We start from the raw sequence: 22,374 nt of genomic DNA on the forward strand, positions 1-22,374 counted from the left end.
ATGTTCCTCAGTGAATACAATGAAAAAAAATATTTAATAGAATCGCGTTCTCTTCATCACTCTCTACAACTCCTCCATCATCACTCTGTAAATGGCCAACACTTTCAGGTTTAAACGTTTTTACCATTTATTGATTGAAGAACATTTTTTTACTCTTTTAGTTTTACTCTTTTTGGCATTGAGTCTCTCTCTCTAGCTTGGCTGCATTTATCTGTCTTTTACATATTCTTTTTTTTTCCTTATAATTTTTTAATGCTTTCCCACTAACTTTTTGTTTTAATGATTTAAATGCTTTCTTTTTGCCATGTATTGCTTCCTTTTACATTTTTCTTTATCCACATTGGTTTCTTCTTGTTCCTCACCCTTTTATTCCCAAAAGGTATGTGCCTCTCTCAGTTAGAGATTAGGATGCTTTTAAAAATATCCAGTTTTTTGGCTGCATTTTTATTTTCGAGGAAATTGTCCTAATTGTCTCTCTTAGCTGGTCAACTACCAAGGATTTTACATAAGGCACATCCTTTCCCCACTCTAGTTTTTATGATCCTTTCTAAACAGACTGTAACCCTGTACATTAACCTCCTAGTCATAGCGATCATCCAGCCAGTTATTCCCACTATGTAATAGTCCGCCTCAGACATTACTAATTCCAGTTCGCCAATTTTATTAGTCTAGCCTTAGTATACATTCAATTAAGAGGTTTTTGGGTATTTTTTTTTACAGTGCATCTTTCCTTATGAACTTTTATAGACCCTACATTCCACCTCCAGTTCCACTAGTTCGCCAGTTCTCCATTAAGGCAAACCCCTCCTTCCTATCCCAGTTCTTGAGCCACTTGTTTACCATTAGGCCCCTTTCACACGGGCAAGATTTCCGTGCAGGTGCAATACGTGAGGTGAACGCATTGCACCCTCACTGAATCCGGACCCATTCATTTCTATGGGGCTGTGCACATGAGCACTGATTTTCACGCATCACTTGTGCATTGCGTGAAAATCGCAGCATGCTCCTCTTTGTGCGTTTTTCACGTAACGCAGGCCCCATAGAAATGAATGGAGTTGCGTGAAAATCGCAAGCAAGTGCGGATGCAGTGCGATTTTCACGCGCGGTTGCTAGGTGACGATCGGGATGGGGACCCGATCATTATTATTTTCCCTTATAACATGGTTATAAGGGAAAATAATAGCATTCTGAATACAGAATGCATAGTAAAATAGGGCTGGAGGGGTTAAAAAAAATATAAAAAATATTTTAACTCACCTTAATCCACTTGTTCGCTCAGCCGGCATCTCGTCTGTCTTCTTTCTTCAGGACCTGGGTAAAGGACTTGTGGTGACGTCACTGCGCTCATCACATGGTCCATCATACGATCCATCACCATGGTGATGTATCATGTGAATGACCATGTGATGAGCGTAGTGACCTCATTAAAGGTCCTTTTCCTCACAGATGAAGGCAGAAGAGATGCCGGCTGCGCGAACAAGTGGATTAAGGTGAGTTAAAATATTTTTTATTATTTTTTAAACCCTCCAGCTCTATTTTACTATGCATTCTGTATTCAGAATGCTATTATTTCCCCTTATAACCATGTTATGAGGGAAAATAATACAATCTACACAACCTTGAACCCAAACCTGAACTTCTGTGAAGAAGTTCGGGTCTGGGTACCTCAGTTGGTTTTTTATCACGCGCGTGCAAAACACATTGCACCAGCGCGATAAAAACTGAACAACGGAACGCAATCGCAGTCAAAACTGACTGCAATTGCGTACCTACTCGCGCGGGTTTGCCGCAATGCGCCGGGACGCATCCAGACATAATCCGGACACGCTCGTGTGAAAAACATAGTAACATAGTACATAAGGCCGAAAAAAGACATTTATCCATCCAGTTCGGCCTGTTATCCTGCAAGTTGATCCAGAGGAAGGCAAAAAACAAACAAACTGTGAGGTAGAAGCCAATTTTCCCCACTTTAGGGGAATAAAAAATTCTCCCGACTCCAATCAGGCAATCAGAATAACTCCCTGGATCAACGAAAGAGGCCGTATAATCACCCGTTGCCTCTCTGGTGTGGCTCGTGGTAAAGGGTACAGTGCTGCCCATAATTATTCATACCCCTGGCAAATTTTGACTTAAGTTACTGTTATTCAACCAGCAAGTAATTTTTTGACGGGGAATGATATAGGTGTCTCCCAAAAGAGAAAAGGCCAATGTACAAGAGGCATTATTGTGGAAAAAAAATAAATTTCTTAGCTTTTATTTACATTTGAGCAAAAAATACAAGATGTTCCGCACTGTGGAAAATCTCAGAGGACGTGGTCGGAAGCCAAAAGTGACACCTGTGCTGGCTAGGAGGATAGTTAGAGAGGTGAAAAAGAATCAAAGGATCACCACCAAGGCCATCCTGGTGAAACTGGGCTCTGCTGGTGGCAATGTCTCAAGGCAGACAATCCAACTGACACTGCACACTGCAGACCAAGGAGGACGCCACTTCTCCTGATAAGGCACAGAAATGCTCACTTGGCCTTTGCAAAAGCTCATCTGGACAAAGAAGATGACTTCTGGCTTCCGTGTTATGGTCACAATGATGTTTCCTTCATTTGGCGTAAAAAAGGAGAAGCCTTCAACCCAAAGAACACCATCCCCACTGTCAAACATGGTGGTGGGAACCTAATGCTTTGGGGGTGTTTTTCAGCCAATGGACCAGGGAACCTAATCACAGTAAACGGCACCATGAAAAAAGAGCAATACATGAGGATTCTCAACGACAACATCAGGCAGTCTGCAGAGAAACTTGGCCTTGGGCACCAGTGGACATTTCAGCATGACAATGACCCAAAACACACAGCAAAAGTGCTGAAGAAATGGTTAGCAGACAATAACATTAACGTTTTGGAGTGGCCCAGCCAGAGTCCAGACTTGAATCCAATTGAGAATCTGTGGAGGGAGCTAAAGATCATGGTGATGGCAAGAAGACACTCTAACCTGAAAGATTTGGAGCTCATTGCTAAAGATGAATGGGGAAAAATACCTGTGGAGACCTGCAAAAAGTTGGTCTGCAATTATAGGAAGCGTTTGATTGCTGTAATAGCCAATAATAGCTTTTCTATTGATTATTGAGAAGGGTATGAATAATTTTGGACTGGACACTTTTTTGCTCAAATGTAAATAAAAGCTGAGAAATTTTTTTTTCCCCACAATAATGCCTTTTGTACATAGTCTTATTATCTTTTGGGAGACACCTATGTCATTTCCCGTCAAAAAATTACTTGCTGGTTGAATAAAAGTAACTTTAAGTCAAAATTTGCCAGGGGTATGAATAATTATGGGCAGCACTGTAGTATTTAAAAAAATACTACTTTTGGGGTCCTGATCTTGTGGTATAAGTCCCTAAAATTATTTTTACGGATGCCCCACCTACCGCTAACTTTGTTATTGGTTCCAGTGTGGACTGTGACCGCTGGGTCTTCGCCAGCCCCTCCCAGTAATCTATCAGTCCATACTGCAATATTTCGAACTTGAGCGCCAGGAAGACATCAAACTTTCTAACTGTTATTCAGCTATCTACCTCACTTTGCTGATCCTCCATTCCACGAACTACCCCTTATCTACTCCATACAGTGTCTGCTCCGTGAACAGCAAAATATTGCCAATGCATCTTAGTATTGAAATTTACTCGTTTAGATACAAGATCCAGGATTCCAAACGTGCAATTTGCTCACATTTTGCACAAAAATATGCACCCTCAAACAACTGTTCCAGGACTGCATACATTTCACAAGATGTGCATTGGACTAGACTGGATTACACAAGAAAAGAGGAAAAAGAAACAAGAAAAAATACAATGCAATAAAATTAAAAACAACTAACTTGTGCAGTCCCCTCCTAAAGTCCCTTATCTTAAGTCACACACCTAAGACAACTACACACTTGAGCTCAAACACTTGCATTCTTGCAAACTAGCGCTTTCAGCCTGCTTATATAGCTGCTATTCCCAAACAACTTCAAACCAGTTTGCAGATTTTTATTTTATTTTTTTCCTTTGGCTGTGTGTAAGTGAGTGAAGGCTAGCGCTTTTTGTCTTATCCCACAGAAGCGCTACTATATAGGAAATTGCTCAAAAAGCTAATGCTGGCTATAACGGGTATCAAAACACACAGCGCATCTCCGTTTACTGCATATGGGGCTGCTGCCTGACCCCTGACTGGTCAAAGAGCACTTGCTGAGTCCTGTCCCCCACCAATAGCATCTACAATAGGCATATGAACATCAAAACTAAATGGGTATATTAAAAGAGGAAACTAAAGATGCTCCATAGTGTAAACCTTTTTAGACATATGCAGTAAAAGGTTGGTGATGGATACACTAACCAAGCAGAGTTGTGCAGAGGCCTAGCACAACTCGGTTAAGAACATTGTAGAGGTGACTACCTCCTGTGTATAATGACTGTAGCTCCTTCCTGATCAAACCCAGAGCTTCCATGAATAAGGTATGTAGAGAAAATTCATTGGGTACAGCAGGGCGCTGTCTACACATCGATGCACATAAAAAGGTTTTATTTAAAAAATTAAATAATAAAATTACACATTTGTATGATGTGTCTCTTGGGTGGTATGCCTCTTTCTTGAGATACATTGAAGAAGCTGAAAAAAGAGGCAGACCACCTCAGAAACACATCATACAAGTTTGTTATTTTAGTATCTTTATTTTTTTAAATAAAACCTCTTTATGTACATTGATATGTTGTACCTGGAGAATCTTCTCTACATACCAGGACCTATGGACTCTCGCAAAGTAGGTAGAAATCCTTTCAATTTAAGAGTACTAAGAAATATCTGCACTGGACTTGTCGAGTAGCTGAAGTATTTTTACAAACCTGGTATTTGAACAAGAAAGGTTAAGAGCCAAGCTTGTAGATGTACTCTATGTGGATCTGTTTCATTAATGTGTTAGTCTTATTAATGCTATTTTATTATATTTATTGATTTCAGCTTGCAATGTTTGGTATCTGAATTCAGTAGAACTGGAGTCACTTACAGGATATCAGGCTGTGCAGAAAGCATTGAGTATAACTCAACTTCAAGATCCCCCACCTATTTCTACAGTGGTGCACTTCAAGGTGTCTGCACAAGGAATCACTCTAACAGACAATCAACGGAAGTAAGAATTCTTTGCAAAACATTATCATTATTATTAACCCCTTAAGGACCCATGCCGTACATGTACGGCGCAGATATCCATGACTTAAGGACCTGCGCCGTACATGTACGGCGCGGTGATCGGGCGGGTGCAGGAGATGCTATCAGTGACTGCTGGACCCCTGCTGCATGCATCGGCATCTGTGAAATCACAGATGCCGGCGACTTAACCCTTGATGTCGCTGGCCGCAGCACGCGCAATGTCCGTGCAGGGAGGAAGCAGCCATCGGGTCTTCGTGCTGCTGTGACGGGGACCGATGGCAGGGAAGGCAGCCCGCTGCCTTCCGTGACAGCCTGTGAGATCCAGCCCCCTGGATCTCACATGCAGGAAGCTTTAAGTGTATTACATTCAGTAATACACTTACAGCCATTGCTTTACAATACAGAAGTATTGTAAGGGGGATCAGACCACCAAAAGTTGAAGTCTCAAAGTGGGACAAAAAATAAAGTGAAAAAAAGAAAGTTTTACAAAAATTTTTTAAAGTTTCAAGTAAAAAAAAAAGCATCCTTTTCCCAAAATAAAGCAAAATATTTTTGCTAACCCCTCAGGTGAACAACGTAAACTGTGTCAAAAGCCATTTTATGGCACCTTACATCACAAAAAGTGTAATAGCAAGCGATCAAAAAGGCGTATGTACCATTCTAACCGTCATCTCATCCCACAAAAATGATACCCTACCTAAGACAATCGCCCAAAACATAAAAATAAAAAAAAACTATGGCTCTCAGAATATGGAGACACTAAAACATGATATTTTTTTTTGTTTAAAAAATTATATTATTTTGCAAAAATTAAATAAAAAAGTAGACATATTAGGTATTACCGCGTCCGTAACGACCTGCTCTATAAAAATATCACATGACCTAACCCCTCAGGTGAACACCGTCAAAAAATGTAAATAAAAACTCTACTAAAAAAAAACTTTTTTGTCACCTTACAACACTAAAAGTGGAACACCAACCGATCAAAAAGGCGTATGCCCCCCAAAACAGTGCCAATCAAACTGTCCTCTCATCCCGCAAAAAAATGAGCCCCTAGCTAAGACAATCGCCCGAAGAAAAAATATGGAGACACTAAAACATAATTTTTGGGGGTTTAAAAAATTCTGTTATTGTGTAAAAAATAAATAAAAAAAGTATACATATTAGGTATCGCCGCGTCCGTAAGAACCTGCTGTATAAAAATATCACATGACCTAACCCCTCAGGTGAACACCATTAAAAAAAAAATTATTGTCAAAAAAGCTATTTTCTGTCACCTTACATCACAAAAAGTGTAATACTAAGTGATCAAAAAGTAATATGCACCCTAAAATAGTACCAATCAAACCATCATCTCATACCGAAAAAAAATAAACCCCCTACATAAGACAGTCGCCCAAAAAATAAATAAAAAATACAGCTTACATAATGTGGAGACACAAAAAAATGCTTTATTATGTAGAACTGAAACAAACAACCAAAAATATATATTTGGTATTGTCGCGTCCATAACAACCTACTCTATAAAAATAGCACATGATCTAACCGTCAGATGAACGTTGTAAATAACAAAAAATAAAAACGGGGATAAAAAGTGTAATATAGAGCAACCAAAAATCATATGCACCCTAAAATAGTACTAACAAAGCTGCTACCTTATCCCGTAGTTTCCAAAATGGGGTCACTTTTATGGAGTTTCTACTCTAGGGGGGCTTCAAATGGGACATGGTGTAAAAAAAAAACAGTCCAGCAAAATCTGCCTTCCAAAAACCATATGGCGTTCCTTTCCTTCTGCGCCCTGCCGTGTGCCCATACAGCAGTTTACGACCACATATGGGGTGTTTCTGTAAACTACAGAATCAGGGCAATACATATTGAGTTTTGTTTGGCTGTTAACCCTTTCTTTGTTAGCGAACAAAAATGGATTAAAATTGAAAATCTGCCCAAAAAGGGAAATTCTGAAATGTTATCTCCATTTTCCATTAATTCTTGTGGAACACCTAAAGGGTTGACAAAGTTTCTAAAATCAGGTTTGAATCTCTTGAAGGTTGTAGTTTCTAAAATGGGGTCATTTTTGGGTGGTTTCTATTATGTAAGCCTCACAAAGTGACTTCAAACCTGAGTTTTGGAAATTTTCTGAAAAATTTCAAGATTTGCTTCGAAACTTCTAAGCTTTCTAAGGTCCCCAAAATATAAAATGGCATTCACAAAATGATCCAAATATGAAGTAGACATATGGGTAATGTAGAGTAATAATTTTTTGAGGTATTAATATCTATTATAATAGTAGAGAAATTGAAATTTGGATTTTTTTTTAAATATGTGGTTAATTTGGTATTTTTTTTGTAAATAAAAATGACATTTTTTTACTAAATTTTACCACTGTCATGAAGTACAATATGTGATGAGAAAACAATCTCAGAATGGCCTGTATAAGTAAAAGCGTTTTAAAGTTATCACCACATAAATTGACACATGTCGGATTTTCAAAAAAATTGTGTTAGAAAACTATATTACACAAGCACAGGGATATTGTAACAAGCCTTTACTGGAGTGGTGCATGGCTATCTGAAATAAACCATGGAGGATTATTTACAAAATTGTATTTCATTGCTGAACAGTTCGCAGTGGTGGTGAATTTCTGTATAGTATAATGTGATATATATACATTTGAGGTGGTATTTTATTTATATTTTATATCTGCAACTCTGCTATCTCTAGTGGACAAAGACTAGTATACTGTCAACCACAGCTTCTTTATTTCATAATGTGGCCACAAGAGGGCAGCAAATAGTCACAGATCACATTTGGATCAACTGACAAAAATGTTAGATTTGCACCCAGTACATGTTGGGCACAAAAAGTGTGCTTAATGGCATATTGGTAAAGTAGAATTCTGTGTTTTTGTTTTATTCTTTGTTTTCAATTGAATATTTTGTGTAAATGATGTCTAGAAAAATAATGATTGGTGTTGGTCAGTTGTGATGTGCATTAGTTGTAACAGTATGTTTGTTTAAACCCTGACAGATTGTTTTTCCGAAGACATTATCCAGTAAATACTGTCATATTCTGTGCCCTGGATCCACAAGACAGAAAGTAAGAACCATTTTCCTTTTTAATTTGACTCGATTGCACTTTACTTCTAATTCCATTTTTTTTATTTGTGTTTTTTTTCCCCACATTTAGGTGGACAAGAGATGGACTTTCGGCAAAGTAAGTTAAACATGCATCATTGAAATATATAATGAATTTTTAAGAAAAAAAAATGAAGAAGAAAGAAACATAACAAGCACATGTGAAGGTGGGGCTACACAATGATCTTGGCGTATTGTATCACGCAGCCAAAAGTCACTGTGCACCCTCACAAGTTAGTTGGGTTGCAGCATGGCTAGCACTTGGCTAGACCCTAGAATTGCAAAAAAATTCAGCACTGCTGGTATGTTATAGATTCTGGGGTCACGTTCACACTTAACTTGCAAGTCTTAGGCCTCTTTCACTCGAGCGCGTATTCCACGTGGGTGCAATGCGTGACGTGAACGCATTGCACCCACACTGAATCCGTGACGTGAACGTATTGCACCCGCACTGAATCCGGACCCATTCATTTCTATGGGGCTGGGCACACGAGCGGTGATTTTCACTTGTGCGTTGCATGAAAATCGCAGCATGTTCTATATTCTGCGTTTTTCACGCAATGCAGGCCCCATAGAAGTGAATGGGGCTGCGTGAAAATCGCAAGCATCCGCAAGCAAGTGCGGATGCGGTGCTATTTTTCACGCACGGTTGCTAGGAGACGATAGGGATGGGGAACCGATCTTTATTATTTTCCCTTATAACATGGTTATAAGGGAAAATAGTAGCATTCTGAATACAGAATGCATAGTACAATAGGGCTTGAGGGGTTAAAAAAATAATTTAACTCTCCTTAATCCATTTGTTCGCGCAGCCGGCATCTCTTCTGTCGTCTTCTTTGAGGAATAGGACCTCATCACATGGTCCGTCACATGATCCATCACCATGGTAATGGATCATGTGACGGACCATGTGATGAGTGTAGTGACGTCATCAAAGGTCCTATTCCTCAAAGAACAAGACAGAAGAGAAGCTGGGCTGCGCAAACAAGTGGATTAAGGTGAGTCAAATTATTTTTTTATTATTTTTTTAACCCTATTGTAACCTATTGTACTATGCATTCTGTATTCAGAATGCTATTATTTTCCCTTATAACCATGTTATAAGGGGAAATAATACAATCTACACAACCTTGAACCCTTCACTTCTGTGAAGAAGTTTGGGTCTCGGTATCACATTCAGTTTTTTATCACGCGCGTGCAATACGCATTGCACCCGCGCGATAAAAACTGAACAACGGAACGCAATCGCAGTCAAAACTGACTGCAATTGCGTACCTACTCGCGCGGGTTTGCCGCAACCCATCCGGACCTTATCCGGACACGCTCGTGTGAAAGAGGCCTTACTGCAACCCCATTCACTTGTGAGGGCTCACAGTGATCTTTGGTCACGGAATGGTAGCCCGAACCTAAATGCAGAAGGGTAACATGAATCTTCTTGGGCCAAACTCAGCATTTATACCAGGTTGCCCCAACCATAATTTGCTAGTTATACTACTGGTGTTCTTTGTGGTATCAGACCTTTGTTGCTCAAGCAAACACAGGAAATTGAATTTAAGTAATGCATGTAAAAAGGTAAAACTACTATAAATGTAATTTTTGTTTTCTTAACAGGGTGTTTGGCTTTGTAGCCAGAAGGGGCAATGGTAACGACAACATCTGTCATCTTTTTGCGGAACACGATCCAGAGCAACCTGCTAGTGCCATTGTGAACTTTGTGTCGAAGGTCATGATTGGGTCTCAGAAGAAAATTTAGAATCGGTGTCCAGGAGAATTGATTGAAAGACAATGAAGCATACTTTGTATCCTCTTAAGAGCAAATGTTTAAACACAAATAATTACAAGACTGAGAAAATAAGTAGAAAAGGACCAATATTAAAAACTGTAACGGAAATTTCATGACACATACTTTTAAGTGTTTCGGTCATGTGGAAATTTAGTATTATGGTTTCAGAGATTCTATAATTTCATAGTATTGTCCCTTCTACAAACACCACATAGGAAACATTATTAAAATTATTTTATTTACACTGTATAATAGAAAAATAAAATGTCATCTTTAATATTTCCTAAGACCCTATACAGCCTACTCACAGTATGCTGCCATTATATTTATTTTACTAAAAACAAGAACAGGTTCTTCTGGGGGGGGATCTTTCTTCTCTCTTGTGGAACCCTCCAATTTGTGATTACAAATTTCAAAATAAAAAAAAATTAAGGAGCATAGATATGACTGTGAAATGAGTCCTAGTTCAAGCTCCTTTAATTGCGTTATAGCTCCAGGTCTTGGTAACATTAAACCCAATAGAGTCTGAAGAAATGAAAAACCACCTTGGGATTGAAGCGAATATTTAAGCAGGTTTGTTTTAAAAAAAGGAAAGTGCAAGTAGTAAAGAGAATGAAGTTGAGAATTATCATTATATTGTAAGGATGGTTATAGGAGGTTAATGCACTAAAAGGCTTATTGTAAGTAGAACTCTGAAGGCAATTAGGGGGGAAGTTATCTATAACTAGTGGAAAGGTCAGTGGTTTGGAAGGGTGTTTTAAGTGTCAGACAGATCCAAGATCGAATTAAATTACTATTTTCAAAGTGTAGTGATAACTTTGTCAGAAATATCAATAGTAGCTTATATATTATTCCAATGTGAACAAGGACAGCTATGAAACAGCTACTGTAATGCAGAGGTAATATACATTTTAAAGGGACCCTGACATGATGAACTTAGTGTCCTATCTGGTTCAGCATGTTACAGAGCAGGGGAGGCTGAGCTGACTGATATATAGTTTATGGAAAAAGATTTACTATAGCTTGTATTCATGTACATTCCTGTTCTTTCTGTGATTAGGAGTCCAGTAGGTGGTCCTAGTCAAAAAAAAGCAAACTGCAAGCAAAAAAAAAAAATCATTTAAATTATTAGGACAAAGCCATTAAATTTTTTTATCCATGCACATTTATATAATCATGGAAGACCCAACTTCATTGTCCTTTTCTCATTTTGCAGAAATGTACATAGTATTTGTAAAATCATAGCCACAGGTTAGATAGTGCTAAACATGTGATATCCAGGTCTCCACAGCTTATGAAAAAGGGGGTGTTATACCGGTAAGTACTTCAGCCAATTTGCGGTCACCTGAAACAACATACTATTTTCAATTTCTAAATTAATCTGAACCTTATGGTTTAATTTCTATCAGGATTGTAAAGATTAAAATGCTATTGTTATACTTGTGCTTTGTATAAAGTTGATCTCCCTGTATAAACTGTTGGCCAAATGAGGGTTTTTAGAAGGTATTCTACAATAAAATCTTGAGAAAGGAACATTACTGAAAACAGTTTGTGACCGTAAATGTTTTTGAGTGTTACATTTTGTTGTTCTCCCCTTCTGTACTGAGTTGTACATTAATTCTTAAAACATGCAGTATGTCCTTACTTCTACTTTGAATGCACTTCGTCTTCGTCTTGTAATTATTTTTATTTCAAAGTTAACACAAAGATTGTTTTATTATATTGTGATAATCAGTTTCCTATTCTAAATGTATTGTTCTTGCCAGTCCTTGTCCTTCTTATAGGCCAGCAATCCACTTGTGGACCAACCTGAAGTCAGTGTACTTTTGAAAATGTTGACACGCTTTTGTAGTGTATGCCTTCTTTTAATGGTATATTACCATGTAATTTTTTATATGAAATATTTTAATGCTGCACAGAATTAACAGTAGATGAGAAATGTGAATATGAATTCATTTACATTTTCTGGTTGAAAACAATTGACTTTTTCAGCACTTCACTTCGTAGTCTTTTATTCGATTTTACACAGGTACTTTAATATTTTGTACACAGAATATGAATCAAATATATGCAAGTTATCCTGCTTTTTACATATACTGCTATCACACAGTGTTAATGCATACAAATGCAAATTTCCTAAAAGCCATGTTTAAATATTATAATGCCAGTGTATTTATAATCCTGTCATTTCACTTATATATACTTTGCTATATTGCTGCAGTAGTTCTTTTGCTTTTTCTTCTGTACAAATGTATCCACTATGTAAAAATAATTGCTTTACACATTTTATGTATAGTCCTCTACCTACCATTAAAATATCAACTTTATTTAGATTATAATAAAATGTGACTTTAATAGTGTTATGTGTCTTCTTCTTTTACATTAATGGGTTTTGTTTAAATATTTTGAATCGCTAGCTTGAGGATAAGATTTCAGGTTTACCTGTCCTTTCAGAATAAGCCGTCATGTGTACATGAGTAGGAACACTATACCTGGCCATAATATGTCTTGTATTCTGAAATTTTCACAAGTTTTCTCTTCTGCAGGTTCTATATCAAATTGACAGTTTTCCCTGAGCTAGTGTTACTATATCTCCTTTTAGAAAGTGCCTAATTGATATGAGGAAGCTTAAAGGGCTTCTGTCACCCCACTAAACTCTTTTTTTTTTTTTTTTTTGTGTACTTATAATCCCTATCCTGCGATATTGCTATACATTATGTTATTAATAATTTTCGTTCAGTAGATTTGACAAAAAAAACTTACTTTTATGATATGCTAATTACCTGTCTACCAGCAAGTAGGGCGTCTACTTGCTGGTAGCAGCCGCAGAAAACCGCCCCCTCCTCTTGTTGATTGACAGGGCCAGCCGCGATCTCCTCCTCCGGCCGGCCCTGTCGCTCTGAGATAAGGAGGCCCGCCACTCCTCAGCACTCCCTCAGTGCGCCTGCGCCGATGACGTCACCGAAAGAGAAGACGTCATCGGCGCAGGCGCACTGAGGGAGTGCTGAGGAGGCGAGCCTCCTTATCTCAGGGCGCCTGCGCCGAATCAACACAGGCGCGCGATTTTTGAAATGCTGACAGGGCCGGCCGGAGGAGGAGATCGCGGCTGGCCCTGTCAATCAAAAAGTATGTTTTTTGCCAAATCTACTGAACGAAAATTATTAATAACAGGTTATAGCAATATCGTAGGATAGGGATTATAAGTACACAAAAAAAAAAAAATAATGAGTTTAGTGGGGTGACAGAAGCCCTTTAAAGGCCAGGCAACGCTCCTCTGGAATTCTGGGAAGAGGGTATGCAAATGAACTCTTAACATGCTCTAATTCTAATGCTGCCATGTAAGGTAGCTAGCCTATAAGTCAATGTTCAGCGTTTTAGGCTACTTTCACACTAGCGTTTTAGTTTTCCGGTATTGATTTCCGTCATAGGGGCTCAATACCGGAAAAAAAACGCTTCAGTTTTGTCCCCATTCATGGGGACAAAACTGAACTGAATGGAATGCTCCAAAATACATTTCGTTCCGTTTAGTTGCGTTCCCATACCGGAGAGCAAACCGCAACATGTTGTAGTTTGCTTTCCGTCCTGGGATGCGGAGCAAGAAGGATCCGGCATGACCCACAATGCAAGTCAATGGGGACGGATCCGTTTTCTCTGCCACAATCTGCCACAATCGAAAACGGATCCCTCCTCCATTGACTTTCAATAGATTTCATGACGGATCCGATTTGGCAATGTTAAAGATAATACGGCCGGATCCGTTCATAACGGATGCAGGTGGTTGTATTATCAGTAACGGAAGTGTTTTTGCTGAACCCTGCCGGATCCAGTAAAAACACTAGTGTGAAAGTAGCCTTCAACAGGCCATTCGACATGACCTGGATAATAATTAAGCCAACACCTCATCTGCAGACAGCAGTTTTGGAGTGATTGCCCCTCATCATTCATTAGAGGAAGAGCTTGATAAGCGCTCATTTGCATACCCTTTTCCCAGAATACCAGAGGCGTGCCGCCTGGCAAGGAGCTGTCCATAAGGAGATACAGTATCCCCTGAAACCCAAACTAGATCTCTTACCCAGTTAAAGGGTTATGCCATAATTAATGTAAAAAATCTAAATCAGACATCATATAGTACATGGCAATATCTTTCTAACAAAGCTAGAACCAGCCCTGTACCTCACATGGATCCAGAGATTTCCCCATTAATTGCTCTGCTAGATTTATATCAAGCTGGCAACTGAAGGAGAGTGTCTTTTCTGCTGCAGCTCAGGGGGCGTGTCTATTCTGCTGCAGCTCTCTCCCTATCACAGCTCAGGAGGCGTGTCTATTCTGCTGCAGCTCTCTCCCTATCACAGCTCAGGAGGCGTGTCTATTCTGCTGCAGCTCTCTCCCTACCACAGCTCAGGAGGCAGTTGAAGGATAAAACTGAGCATGTGCGGCCATTTCAGTGAGCAGGTCAAAGAATAAAAAAAAAAGAACAAAGTACAGATGGCGCTATACAGATACATTTTATTGAATAACTCACTGGCTATACAAATTTTTTAATTAAATGCAATTACGGAAGTATTCAGGTTCTGGTTTTAAAACTGTAGAATATTTTTTGCGGGGCAACCCCTTTAAGCCAGTAATCTCTGCTCTGCACTGATAAGGGGCAATCACCTGAAACAGCTGTCTCAGATAAGGTACTGGCTAAATTGTTATCCAAGTCCTGTCTCAAGGCCCGTTTAAAGGGTTAAACATTTAATTATAGGAGAGCTGCCTTACATCTAGTGACATTAGAGACAGAGCTTGCCAAGAACATACCCTCTTATCCTATGCATCATTCATACTGCTTCTCTCTCGCTCCCTCATGCTCTGTCTCGCAACATGGAGGATATTATATAGCAGTACTGAGTGTTACTGTGAATACTGTATGGGCAGCTGTACTTGTGCAGTGCTCTGCAGACCCCACAGGGTGTCTTGTCACTCCAAACAGCACAGCCCAGGCTTGTGTACAGCAGCCTTTATGAATTTCAATAGTTTTTCATAGTTTTGTTTTTTACAAGCGTTTATAGTGAAGTTCTTCATTTTTTTACTTTTGTATCATTCGTGGAAAATTGCCAGAAAAAACATACCCAGAGCATATTGTGTTTTGAATAAAACAAAGCTGACTGAGAAAAAACACACCAAAGCACAACATAAAATGCTTTGTACTTAGATGATTGGATTGGCTCACCCTCCAATAACAAGGAATGGGTGCTCCCCCTGAAAAAGATAACCCCAATCTTTTAAGGTAAATGGATTGACTAAATAGATAAGAGGGGCACACCTACAACTGAAAATCACATGGAACACCAGCCAATACGTTTGTATAACTATTTATTAACACCAAAATTTAAAATCAGGTGAGGGTCCTCAATATAATCACATTAAAACATGCACATCTACTAAATCCATAAACCATATAACCATATGTAGGTACTGGTATTATATTAAGTAGCAAAATCACTGGTTGATGGTAACTTTAGGTTGACTGGATCATATCGTGTTTATCTATGTATACAGTCTTTAGAAATAATTCAGATGCGCAATGTCTCTATTAATATATAAGTGAAAGTTCCGGCTGTAGCCAGTATTTACAAATGCATAGACGGTCTTTGTAGTTAGTTATCTTCACAGCATGTGTCAATTGGTCTGCTGCTAAACCGTACTGTGTGTGAACACACTACTCACTGTTCTGAAGCGCTCGTGCTTGGCGTGGCGTCCCACGTGTTACAGCATCGATGGTCTGAGCTCCGGTCCGCTCTTTTATGCAGGTGAGTAGATTACCAAGGCAGGAACAAACCTGTAGGTTTAGACGCCAGAGTCGAGAGGTAATTAGGACCTGATGTAATATTCGGCGTTACTTGGTGTCTTTTAATCCAGACACGGCAAGACTTATGTTTCTTCCTGTCCGCTATGCAGAAGCGCTTCCAAAAATTCAAAGGTGGTGCGCAGATGATAGGCTGCGGTTTCTTTCTTTACTCGAGACTTGTGTACACCAGACGCGTTTCGGAGTTGGCAGTGACTCCTTCCTCAGTGGTCAAGTCTCGTCTGTTGTATAGGGGTTTATATAGGGCTAAGTCCATCCTCTCATTAAGGGTTATTTCATCATCACAGGGAAAGTCAGAAAATCTGGATATGGGTTCCCTGGCTACTTGCCCTTTAATCGTAATAATATAAGTATGTGCATATATAAAATTTATTAAATAAACTAAGAGTGTACATAATAATATATATAATAGTAACAACCATTAAAACATATGTATTGGCTGGATAAATAACTATAAACTTTTGTTTGAAAAACAGTGCTTTACATAAATAGACTGTTATATGAATGGAGTGCGACTTTGTGTATAGTATAATTTGAAGCAACACACCCATACAAATTTACTTATAAAACGTATGTTACATGTGCATGTTGAATCACCATTCATTATATCCCTTAGTGCGGTTTTTAATATGATTTTATTTTGCTTTGTCTGCATCTCCATCTAGTGCGGTTATTATGCGTTTTGTCTATATAGATTGGATTTCCATACAAATGCATATGGAGATGCAAACAAAGTGGAAAAGAGTGCACAAATATGCAGCAGTGTCAAGAGTGTAAAAATATACTATAAAATTATACTATAAAAACATTTTTTTTTTGTAAAAAAACTTGTTTAAAAAGATAAAAAAATAAATATATGAATACATATAAAAATATCATATATAATTCTATAAGATGTATAAGTACAATGAAACTGGATATCAACAACATAGTAAAATGTATATTGATCTGATTATTAATTCTTGATTTTCCATACAGATTATGTCGTGTCCATAACCGACACTGGTACAACCAATATGAATACGTTCATTTTAAATGGGTATGTATTTAAGACTGGGAACAGACCTGGTGCTCTGGAACTGTTATATAGACTATGTACTGTTTAGGCTACTTTCACACTTGCGTTGTTCTTTTCCGGCATAGAGTTCCGTCACAGGGGCTCTATACCGGAAAAGAACTGATCAGGTATGTCCCCATGCATTCTGAATAGAGAGTAATCCGTTCAGTTTGCATCAGGATGTCTTCAGTTCAGTCGTTTTGACTGATCAGGGAAAAGAGAAAACCGCAGCATGCTACGGTTTTATCTCCGGCTAAAAAAACTGAAGACTTGCCTGAATGCCGGATCAGGCATTTTTTCCCATAGGAATGTATTAGTGCCGGATCCGGCATTCAGAATACCGGAATGCCGGATCCGTCCTTCCGGTATGCGCATGCGCAGACTGAAAAAAAGGTGAAAAAATAAATGCCGGATCCGTTTTTACCGGATGACACCGGAAAGACGGATCCGGCATTTCAATGCATTTTTTCGACTGATCAGGATCCTGATCAGTCTTACTAATGCCATCAGTTAGCATACATTTTTCCTGATCCGGCAGGCAGTTCCGGCGACGGAACTGCTTGCCGGATCTCTCTGCCGCAAGTGTGAAAGTAGCCTTATATGGAGAAATGATCAAGTATCACTTGATCTCTTCTTGGAAGACATCAATGATAACTTACTGAACTTGCACTTTACGGCTACCACAAGCATTTCCTCCGTTGAGTTTTTGGACCTGCAAATTAACATAGAGAAAGAAAAAATATTATGTAGTACCTATCAGAAGCCCACGTCCAAAAACAGTTATATATTATATGATAGCTGCCATTTACCACAATGGCTTGTGAATATTCCATCAGGGCAATTTAGACGGATCAAAAGGAATTGCTCAAAACAAGAAACGTTTGAAGAAGAAGCTATTAATTTAAGGGATCAATTTTTACAGAAGAAATATCCATTGCAAATTTTAGAATCTTCTCTGGAAACAGTACCCAAACTAGACCGGAACACCTTCTTCTCAGACAAATTGGAAACACCAAAAACTGATATAAATGACAATGTAAGAATAATATTGCCATTTAATTCCCAATACAAAAAGATTAGATACATAATCAACAAACATTGGCATCATATTGTCAAAGACAGGACAATAGGGCACATTTTACCAAATGAACCTCTAATCACCTTTTCTAAGGCTCCTAATTTGGGCTTACTGGTAGCACCTACTATCATTAATAAATCTTAAAAAAAATCATCAATTCAAAAATGGATGGGTTTAACTGGTTTTTATAGATGTGGTTCCTGTATGGGATGTAAATCTACCACATTCCCCAAAAAAAACATTGAGGTCAAATCTACCAGCAATACCCATACACATAAAATTAGAGAGTTCTTGACATGCAACACAGAGAGTGGCATATACATTATTCAATGCCCATGTAGGAAACAATATGTGGGCAGAACTAAAAGAACCTTGAAAAAACATATTGCTGAGCACATTTCAAAAATTAAAAAGGGATATGACAAACACACTTTGTCACTCCATTTTAAGATGTCACATAATCAAGACCCACAAGGAATGATTTTCGCAGCCTTAGAAAAAGTCAATATACACTGGAGAGGAGGAGACCATATAAGCAAAATGTCCAGAACTGAATCCAGAAAATTTTTTGAGTTTAATTCCATCCTCCCCCAAGGATTAAATGCGGAAATGGAGGTTTTTGGCTTTTTGTAAATATGTTGGGGATAAATAAAATTAAAATGATCTGCCTCCCATTTCTTATAGACATATATCATGAATACAACCAAATTAAATCCAAATATACATACCCATTTAAAATGAACGTATTCATATTGGTTGTACCAGTGTCGGTTATGGACACGACATAATCTGTATGGAAAATCAAGAATTAATAATCAGATCAATATACAAACATTTTACTATGTTGTTGATATCCAGTTTCATTGTACTTATATATCTTATAGAATTATATATGATATTTTTATATGTATTCATATATTTATTTTTTTATCTTTTTAAACAAGTTTAAAAAAAAAATGTTTTTATAGTATAATTTTATAGTATATTTTTACACTCTTGACACTGCTGCATATTTGTGCACTCTTCCACTTTGTTTGCATCCCCATATGCATTTGTATGGAAATCCAATCTATATAGACAAAACGCATAATAACCGCACTAGATGGAGATGCAGACAAAGCAAAATAAAATCATATTAAAAACCGCACTAAGGGATATAATGAATGGTGATTCAACATGCACATGTAACATACGTTTTATAAGTAATTTTGTATGGGTGTGTTGCTTCAAATTATACTATACACAAAGTCGCACTCCATTCATATAACAGTCTATTTATGTAAAGCACTGTTTTTCAAACAAAAGTTTATAGTTATTTATCCAGCCAATACATATGTTTTAATGGTTGTTACTATTATATATATTATTATGTACACTTTTAGTTTATTTAATAAATTTTATATATGCACATACTTATATTATTACGATTAAAGGGCAAGTAGCCAGGGAACCCATATCCAGATTTTCTGACTTTCCCTGTGATGATGAAATAACCCTTAATGAGAGGATGGACTTAGCCCTATATAAACCCCTATACAACAGACGAGACTTGACCACTGAGGAAGGAGTCACTGCCAACTCCGAAACGCGTCTGGTGTACACAAGTCTCGAGTAAAGAAAGAAACCGCAGCCTATCATCTGCGCACCACCTTTGAATTTTTGGAAGCGCTTCTGCATAGCGGACAGGAAGAAACATAAGTCTTGCCGTGTCTGGATTAAAAGACACCAAGTAACGCCGAATATTACATCGGGTCCTAATTACCTCTCGACTCTGGCGTCTAAACCTACAGGTTTGTTCCTGCCTCGGTAATCTACTCACCTGCATAAAAGAGCGGACCGGAGCTCAGACCATCGATGCTGTAACACGTGGGACGCCACGCCAAGCACGAGTGATCGGTCACTCCACTGCTTCAGAACAGTGAGTAGTGTGTTCACACACAGTACGGTTTAGCAGCAGACCAATTGACACATGCTGTGAAGATAACTAACTACAAAGACCGTCTATGCATTTGTAAATACTGGCTACAGCCGGAACTTTCACTTATATATTAATAGAGACATTGCGTATCTGAATTATTTCTAAAGACTGTATACATAGATAAACACGATATGATCCAGTCAACCTAAAGTTACCATCAACCAGTGATTTTGCTACTTAATATAATACCAGTACCTACATATGGTTATATGTTTTATGGTTTTAGTAGATGTGCATGTTTTAATGTGATTATATTGAGGACCCTCACCTGATTTTAAATTTTGGTGTTAATAAATAGTTATACAAACGTATTGGCTGGTGTTCCATGTGATTTTCAGTTGTAGGTGTGCCCCTCTTATCTATTTAGTCAATAAAATGCATTGTGTGTAGTAGATGTTATGTCTCGCTGTAAACTTTAACCCCTTCCCAGCATCGATGTAGCAGAGTAAGGCTACTTTCACACTGGCGTTTCTGGGTCCGCTTGTGAGATCCGTTTCAGGGCTCTCACAAGCGGCCCAAAACAGATCAGTTAAGCCCCAATGCATTCTGAATGGATAAGGATCCGTTCAGAATGCATAAATTTGGCTGCGTTTGGTCTCCATTGCGTTTTTTAGACTGTCACTAAAACGCAGCTTGCAGTGTTTTGGTGACGTCTGACTAGGCAGAGCCAAACGGATGTTTAGCAATGTAAGTCAATGGGGACGGATCCGTTTTTCACTGACACAATGTGGTGCAATTAAAAACCGATCCGTCCCCCATTGACTTTTAATGTAAGTCAAGACGGATCCGTTTTGACTTAGACTTTTTTTTTCAATGGATAATGCAAACAGATCCGTTATGAACGGATACAAGCGTTTGCATTATTGGTGCGGATCTGTCTGTGCAAATACAAGACGGATCCGCACCAAACGAGAGTGTGAAAGTAGCCTTCCACACAAACTCTTAACTCTAATTTTTTAACTCATCGTGATCTCCCGAAAAAACAAAAGCCATTTAAAAGCAATTGAAGGTGTCTGCTTAAAACAAATAGTTTAGTTGACACGTCTAGTTAAGCATGTGTTAACGATACTACATCTGTATGTACACCCAATGTTGGGTTTTGAAATATAGCGCCTACTCGGGAGCTGAGTTGGCGCCACAGCTGCCAGTTGCAATAACGCCAGTTTCAGACTTTTAACCCCTCAGATGCCATTGTCAGTTGTGACCACGGCATCTGAGCAGTGTTGCTGAATGGCTTCCCCGCAACGAGATCGTGGCCAGGCTGACTGGCCCAGAGGGATTCGGGTGAATCCCCCGTTGGGCCCCTAGTCTCCCACCCCTTGCACAAGTGGCACATAACACAGTGGACTTTCTGCACTACATATAGATAGGCAGTGTGCGGTACGTCAACCAGCCTGTGTTAACACCCGGTTTATTATAGATGCAATCAGGTGGCTGACTTAAAGGTACAGCGAAAGGCCAGCTAGTATCCTCTAGGGACCTACTATGTCAAAGTCGTTGCAGGGACCCCAATAATCATTCGTCTTGTAGTGTCTTGCTGCTGTGTAAGCAGGTTATATTTGAATATATCCGTACGTTGGGTCCCAAAATAAGGCTCAAAGTCCTGTCATAGCTATCTTCCTTTCAAGCCCTGACAATCACATGTTCAGGTCATGTTTAGATCATTGGTATTGCCACATCCCAAAATACCTGTACTATTAAAATATAAGTATCCCCTACGGTGAACGACATATCGATAAAAAAAAATTTAATGGTAGATTTGCAGTTTTTGGGTTGTTTCACTTTCCCAAAAATTTTATAAAAAGCGATAAAAAGAAATCATACACACGCCAAAATGCTATAAAAAAAAATTATCTGTCACACAACTCCTAAAAACATAGTAACATCGTTTGTAAGGGTGAAAAAAGACATCTGTCCATCTAGTTTTTCCCTGTTATCCTTCAAGTTGATCCAGAGGAAGGCAAAAAAAAACAACTGTGAGGTAGAAGCCATTATTCCTCACTTTAGGGGAAAAAAAATTCCTTCCGGACTCCAATCAGAATAACTCCCTGGATCAACGACCCCTCTCTAGTAGCTATAGCATGTAATATTATTAGAATCCAGAAATACATCCAGGCCCCTCTTGAATTCCTTTATTGTACTCACCATCACCACCTCCTCAGGCAGAGAGTTCCATAGTCTCACTGCTCTTACCGTAAAGAATCCTCTTCTATATTTGCGTACAAACCGCCTTTCCTCCAGATGCAGAGGATGTCCACTCGTCACAGTCACAATTCTGGGATTAAAGGGAGTCTGTCATCACAGTTTCACCTTTTTAAC

At 38.6% G+C, this 22,374-nt stretch overlaps 1 protein-coding gene across 7 annotated transcripts in view; it reads left to right on the top strand.

Moving 5' to 3' along the window:
• TNS3 (tensin 3) overlaps window positions 1–11,004 on the top strand; it is a 363,298-nt gene extending 352,294 nt beyond the window's left edge. For all 7 annotated transcript variants that reach the window (XM_040433526.1, XM_040433527.1, XM_040433523.1 and 4 more), the window contains 4 exons: window positions 4,989–5,157; window positions 8,205–8,273; window positions 8,364–8,390; window positions 9,923–11,004. In XM_040433526.1, the coding sequence (XP_040289460.1) occupies window positions 4,989–5,157; window positions 8,205–8,273; window positions 8,364–8,390; window positions 9,923–10,064 (407 nt within the window). In that variant the 3' untranslated portion in view covers window positions 10,065–11,004. The remainder of the gene's footprint in view (window positions 1–4,988; window positions 5,158–8,204; window positions 8,274–8,363; window positions 8,391–9,922) is intronic.
• Window positions 11,005–22,374: the final 11,370 nt, after the last annotated feature.

The sequence above is a fragment of the Bufo bufo genome, chromosome 5 (genome assembly GCF_905171765.1).
Source record: "Bufo bufo chromosome 5, aBufBuf1.1, whole genome shotgun sequence".
Lineage (NCBI taxonomy): Eukaryota > Metazoa > Chordata > Amphibia > Anura > Bufonidae > Bufo > Bufo bufo.